The following is a 6,946-nucleotide window of genomic DNA, read 5'->3' as shown; positions in this document are numbered from 1 at the left end:
TCACTCTCCACCCAGCCGTCCACTCACTCTCCACCCAGCCGTCCACTCACTCACCACCCAGTCGTCCACTCACTCTCCACGCAGCCGTCCACTCACTCACCACCCAGCAGCCATCCACTCACTCACCACCCAGCCATCCACTCACCACTCACCACCCAGCAGCCGTCCAGTCACTCTCCACACAGCCGTTCACTCACTCACCACCCAGCCATCCACTCACTCACTCACCACCCAGCCGTCCACTCACTCACTCTCCACCCAGCTGTCCACTCACTCACTCTCCACCCAGCCGTCCACTCACTCACTCATCACCCAGCCGTCTACCAATCCTGGTCTCTGCTATTCTGAGGATGTCATACAGAGTCTTAGGCATGCTAGATGAGTGAGTGCTCTACCCACTGAGCACACTTCCTTCTCTTCCTCCCTCTTTCCTCTCTCTCCCCACTCTTCCCTTTCCTCTTCCCTCTTTCTTAAAAATAATTACTTTTATTTTTATGTCATCTGTGTTATTTATATTTTGAGACAGGATGTGTCCCTATGCAGACCAGGCTGGCCTGGAACTTACTTAAGCTGATCCTGGTCTCTTGGGCTCAAGAAATCATCCAGTTGTTGGGCAGTGGTGGCACACACCTTTGATCCCAGCACTCAGGAGGCAGAATTGGGTGGATCTCTGAGTTTGAGGCCAGCCTGGTCTACAGAGATCCTACAGGTTCAGGACAGCCTGGGCTGCACAGAGAAACCCTGTCTTGAATAACAAACAAAATAAAACAACACAAACAAACAAGAAAGAAGAAAGAAATCCTCCTGTCTCAGCTTTTCAAGTATAGCTTGGACAAGAGGAGGCTGCCGCCCTTACATGGTAGAGGCAGGAGGGTCAGAAGTTTAAGGTTATGCTGGGCTACGTAGTACAAGGCCCAATCCTGTCTCAGCAACAAAAACAAGCAAATAAAACACAACTACTATGTGCCCTACTCTATTTTGTCTGTTCACTGTTTAATTATGTCAATAAATATTTCTCTCTCGTCTGTCTCTCTTCCTCTCCTCTCTCTCTGCTGCTATTCTCTTTCCTGGCTGGGAGCTGAACACAGGGCCTCATGTATGACAGACAAGCACTCTGTCAACTCAACTGCATCTTCAGAATGCACTTATTAGGCACTGGCTGTGTACCAGGCACTGTCCTGTTCATGTTGTTTGAGACAAAGTCTCACTATGTAGGCCTGGCGGTCCTGGAACTCACTCTGTAGAGTAAGGAGGCCTCAACTCAGAGATCCTCCTGCCTCCGCCTCCTGAGTGCTAGGAGTAAAGGCATGCACTTCCAGGCCCATTGGTTTATTTGTTTTTATTTCATTTTGTTCTGTTCTCCTTCCACCACATGGATCTCAGGGACTGAACTCAGATCTTCAGACACGGCAGCCTCTCAAGCACCTTTATCTACCCAGCCATCTTGCTGACGCTCATTGAGCATTTATTATGCACCTAGTGTGTGTCAGGCATTCTAGATACAGGAACTAGACACTTGTATCAGAGCCCTTCCCCTGTAGGAGGACACAGTGGCTATTCAACAACATTAAGGAAACTTTTGTGAAAGGTTGTGAAGAGTTGAGAAATGACTCGAGAGGTGTGTGGAGACGCCAGTGGGCTACTGCACTAAGGTTTTGTTACCAGAGGGGTGCTACTGCCATCTGAGGGACAGCATGCAAAGGTCCTGCGACAGGACAGTGCATTTCAGTCATAGTAAGGATAGAGGTAAGAGAGGGATGAACAATGCTGTATCCTCTGACTGGTGCCCCTCACCCCACAGTCTGACCTCTCCACAGCACACAAAGGGTTGGCATGAACATAGAAGAAAGCTTCCTCCCTGTGACCTCTGCCCACAGCCTTCCAGGGCTCCCACCTCCCTGCAGCCCACCAGGCCATTCCTGCCCTGCCTCCCTCTGCTCCGGCCTCCTCACTACTCTACCTTACCAGGATTCTCCTGCCATTTGTGGGGCTGAGCCCTGTGTCCCTGGGCCTTTACACTGAGTGCTCTCCGAGAGAGCTCTCTGGGCTAGCTCACCTTCAAGGGCTCAATTCAGTGATACCCTCCAGAGGTGCCCTCCACCCCAGGTTCTATTTCAGGCTTATTTCCTCCAGGGCACTTTTATTTCTTGAAATGACCTTAAGTGGTCTCATTTCCTGTTGCTCTGACTGATGCCCACACCTGTGCACCCCACTCCATCAGCAGCATCTCCTGCAACAGTGGCCAGACACAGTAGGTGTGTGACAACTGTTCAGACTATGAAGAGACTGCACAGGTGTGGGGTGAGAAGGAAGGATGGACATGAGTATGGAAGCAGAGCATCGTAGAAGTGGGTAGATTTTTGGTGTGGTGGAGGAGTCAGGACTGGGGCCTAGTTGCTAGAGCTGTGTGTCCTCTGCTCCAGGGCCTGTGTATGAGCTGTGCCCTTCACTCAGGCTTCTCCATTTTTGTGTCCTTGGGATCTATAAACACAAGCCTTAATCCCTGCAGTTCTTGACCTTTCCAGGCTTACAGCCTACCAGGCAGCAGTGCTGACCTGCTGTGAACATCACCCATTTCTCTCTGGCCCAGGATTATGTTTTTCTGTTTCTTTTGTCTCCACTGTCATTGTCTCTGCCTGCATTGCCACACCTGATTGCCCCCATTTCTCAGCAGCCACAGAGAGGGTGGTGGCCCTCTCTCTGCTCTCTTGTATCCTTGGATGAATCCTCTGTCATCTGCTGTTACCACTCCCACCTGTGACCGTGGCTCTGCCAATGGTTGTAAGGTCCTTCCCTCTGCTTATCTGGCTCCCTTGACCTTGGCTCTGAGCCTGGCCCACCTGTACTGCTCAAAGTCAGGTCTTTGAAGGCTTTAGGTCATCTGTGTGCAAAGTCTGTGGGTTAGCTGACTGACTTGTCCACTTGTGGTCTAGACCAGGGTCCTCTTCCTCAGGCATTTTCCATGGGGCATTGTAGGACCTCCAGGTGCTAGGAGCTTCCCTGGCCTTCACCCACTCCATGCCAGGGCTCTCTGGTCATAGCAGCCAAACCTGTCCCTGCCTGAGTGGAGCAGGCAGCAACCCCCATCCCAGCATGGCTGTGGAGGCAGGAGAGGTGTCAGGGTCCCCAGGATTAACAGATGCTCTGAGGTCTTCTTAGCTGTGAACAGGGAGCTGGGAATAAGTGACTGTCCACCTGAGGGTCACTGCAAGTGTCCTGTCGTCATTAAGAACTTTATGCCAGCTGGGCAGTGGTGGCACACACCTTTAATTCCAGCACTTGGGAAGCAGAGGCAGGCGGATTTCTGAGTTCGAGGCCAGCTAGCCTGGTCTACAGAGTGAGTTCCAGCACAGCCAGGGCTACACAGAGAAACCCTGTCTCAAACAAACAAAAAGAACTTTATGCCAGTTTATGCATCCACTCACCCGCTCATTCAGAGCAGTCACTTATCACCATACCTTGTTTATGCAGCGCTGGGCATGGAACCTGGCACTCCATGAGTGCTCAGCCAGCACTCTACCCACTTACTGAGACCCAGCCCTCTTACTGATTTGGAGACATCTCCATATATTCCCTTGCTGGCCCAGAACCCTGCCTCTGCCTCTGCCTCCCAGGGCTGGGGTTAAACGTGTGCACCATCTTGTTTGGAAAGTCATGATGAACTCCCACTCCTGCAGGTCTGCGCTGTTACCCTCCAGCGTCTTTGCAGCAGGGGACAAGGCTGTTCGGGAGGCTGTTGGTTCGGAACATGTCTCCACCTACCCCACCCTCTGTGGCTCCAGGCTTCATCCTCCCCCATCCATGGCTAACCCAGTTCCTTCACTCCATGGTGCCTTTGGCATTCTAGGTGCCTTGGGAAGGGACAGGCTGACCTGCCTGAAACACAAGCTGGGGAGTCTGCGTTCAAACAGCCAGGAGTCAAAGCTGCTCCATGCCATGGTACTCCTGGCTCTGGGCCAGGACACAGAGGCCAGGGTCTCTCTGGAGTCCTTGAAAGTGAACAGAGTAGCCCAGCTGGTAGCCCAGCAGTGGGCACACATGGAGAGTACAGAGGGCCCCGAGGAGCCTCCAGACTTGTCCTGGACGGTGGCTCGCCTGTACCACCTGCTGGCTGAGGAGAACCTGTGTCCAGCCTCCACAAGGGACATGGCTTACCAGGTGGCCCTTCGTGACCTTGCCTCCCAGGGTGACCACCAGCTGGACCAACTCCAGAATGAGGCCTGGGATCGGTGCAGTTCAGACATCAAGGGGGACCCCAGTGGCTTCCAGCCACTCCGTTCTCATCAGGGTTCCCTACGGCCACCTTCAGCATCCCCTGCAGTGACCAGAAGCCAGCCTTGTCCCATTAAAACACCAGATTGGAGTTGGGGACTTACGCTACACTCCACCGGCAGCACTGCCTCACTGGCCAGCCACCTAGAAATCAGCCAGTCACCCACTCTTCCCTTTCTCTCTTCACACCACGGAACCCACGGGCCCAGCAAGCTATGTGACACACCACTGGACACTCAGAAGCCTCAGCTTGTCCCTGAAGGCTGTCAAGAACCTGAGGAGATGAGCCGGCCTCGATCAGTGGAGACCAGTAGCTCCTTGGGGTTACTACATGAAATTAGAGCCGCAGAGGTGTCTCCAGAGGTACCTTCACCCGTCCTCCCTTACTCCTTGGCTGCTCCAGACACAAATGTCCATTGTCCCATTGAGTGCACAGAGTTGTCTACATACTCCAGGTCTCCCCTGACACCCACTACAGAAAGGGGTGGACAGCAGTGGCCTATCCCAAGTCAGGGGTCACGTCAGGTTCCTGTAGGGGATGATCCTCTGCAGAGCAGCACATCATGTAACCCTCCTGCTCAGCCACCATCCCTCCAAGCTTCCCCTCTGCTGCTTCCTTCTCTGTGCTCTGCCTCCTCCCCGGGCACCTGTCCTGCTCCTCCAACCTCCACATCCCCTGTTTTGGAGCACTCAGAAACATCTGATCAGAAATTCTATAACTTTGTGGTCATCCATGCCAGGGCTGATGAACAGGTGGCCCTGCGCATTCGGGAGAAGCTGGAGACCCTTGGGGTACCTGATGGGGCCACCTTCTGTGAGGAATTTCAGGTGCCCGGGCGTGGTGAGCTGCACTGTCTCCAAGATGCCATCGACCACTCAGGGTTCACAATCCTGCTCCTGACTGCCAGCTTTGATTGTCGCCTGAGCCTGCATCAAGTCAACCACGCTCTCATGAACAGCCTTACACAGTCTGGAAGGCAGGACTGTGTGATCCCCCTCCTCCCACTTGAGTGTTCCCAGGCCCAGCTCAGTCCAGATACAACCAGACTGCTCCACAGCATTGTGTGGCTGGATGAACACTCCCCAATCTTTGCCAGAAAGGTGGCAAACACCTTCAAAATACAGAAGCTCCAGGCACAGCGGGTACGCTGGAGGAAAGAACAGGAGGCCAGAGCTCTCAAGGAGCAGAGCATACAGCTGGAGGCTGAGCGGCAAAAGGTGGCTGCCATATCTGCTGCCCACTCAGCCTATGCCCATAGCTACAGGGCCTGGCAAGCAGAGATGAACAGACTTGGGGTGGCCTTTGGGAAGGACTTGTCACTGGGGGCCCCAACATCCTTCCCCAGCTGGCCAGGATATCCACAGCCAATACCTCCCCATCCTCAGGGTGATATTCCAGTTTCCCCCTATTCCCCACAGCCTCCATCCTTCCTGCAGCCTCCATCCTTCCCGCAGCCTCCAGTCTCTTCTCCACAGTCCCAGTCCTTTCCATCAGCCTCCTCAGCGCCACAGACTCCAGGACCTCAGCCTCTCATTATTCACCATGCCCAGATGGTTCAGCTGGGCGTCAACAACCACATGTGGGGCCACACAGGGGCCCAGTCAACTAGTGACAAGACTGAGTGTTTGGAGAAACCCTGCATGGGCCCTCTGACTGACCAGGAGGGACCCCTTCCTGAGACTACAGAGTGACCAGGTTGGACCCCACCTATATTGCCAGAGTGACAAGATTGGACTTCACCGGGGTCCTTAAAGTGATAGTGAAGGAAGGGAACCTCGCCTGGGCCCCCACAGTAGTCAGAGGACTTAGCCTGAGCCCCCAAAGTGGCCATTAGTTAGACCCAGCTTGACACCCCAGAGGCAGGGAAGACCACATCTGTAAATCAGGAAGCATGAAGAACCCCCCATTTGAACAGACTCTGTGGGACTCCAACCTGCATCTTCTATGTGGACAGAGGACGATGGGGCCATAGGCTCCTCTGAGGTGCCCTTAGCGCGCCTCTTAACCTTCACTGTGGCACATGATGTTCATAGGGTCTCCCTGGGAAGGATGCGGTGCTGGGGCACATAGGGAGGGTCCTGTTTTTATAATAAAGTTATTGACAGCTGGGCCATAAGCCAGCATCTCCACACTCTGTCACCTTCAGGGAACAAGCAGGATGCACCAACTCTGCCACAACTCAAATAGAAAAGGGGGTGTACCAGCCCAGTCCTTGAGTGACGGGAACCCGGAAATTATGTAGATATACTCATCCCATTGGTCAGTTCAGGCTACGGGGCCTTCTATTGCAAGGAACTCTAGTAAATGTAGTTTTGGGATGTGTGGGGGGGAACGGCAGCCATACCTCAGGAAGTCTTTTAACGTCAGGAAAGGAGGAGAAAACTGGGACGTTGCTGCTAGTTTTGATTGCTTTATGCATTTACTTACGCAGTGCATACATTCCAGGGCATGTGTGGAGGTTAGAAGACAGTTTGTGACCACTAGTCCTCTTCCTTCTTGCAGATTCCCGTCTCCAAGACATGTCAGACCCTTATACATTAATTTTTTTCTTTTCACATTTATTCTAGCAGATTTTGCTACAACGGGGTGTGAGCATGTGGTGAAGTTAAGCCAAGGCTGTGCCACTTTGCATATCCTGTTCTCAATAATTTATTTATTGGTTTCTTTTCTTTT

The 6,946-nt window shown here is 53.0% G+C and overlaps 2 protein-coding genes across 3 annotated transcripts in view; one reads left to right on the top strand and one right to left on the bottom strand.

Annotated features, from left to right (window-relative positions):
• Ticam1 (toll like receptor adaptor molecule 1) overlaps positions 1-6,402 on the top strand; it is a 7,626-nt gene extending 1,224 nt beyond the window's left edge. Inside the window, exon 2 of one of the 2 annotated variants that reach the window (XM_031348686.1) lies at positions 3,678-6,402. In XM_031348686.1, the coding sequence (XP_031204546.1) occupies positions 3,678-5,964 (2,287 nt within the window). In that variant the 3' untranslated portion in view covers positions 5,965-6,402. The remainder of the gene's footprint in view (positions 1-3,677) is intronic. The other variant, XM_031348687.1, reaches the window with a different exon arrangement.
• The window catches only part of Uhrf1 (ubiquitin like with PHD and ring finger domains 1), a 60,438-nt gene that overhangs the window by 44,694 nt on the left and 8,798 nt on the right, over positions 1-6,946 (bottom strand). The gene's annotated exons all lie outside the window — the stretch shown is intronic.

The sequence above is a fragment of the Mastomys coucha genome, unplaced genomic scaffold (assembly GCF_008632895.1).
Source record: "Mastomys coucha isolate ucsf_1 unplaced genomic scaffold, UCSF_Mcou_1 pScaffold3, whole genome shotgun sequence".
In the NCBI taxonomy this organism is placed as follows: Eukaryota; Metazoa; Chordata; class Mammalia; order Rodentia; family Muridae; genus Mastomys; species Mastomys coucha.
Note: the sequence above shows the minus strand (reverse complement) of the source record. Positions and strands in the feature narration are given on the sequence as shown.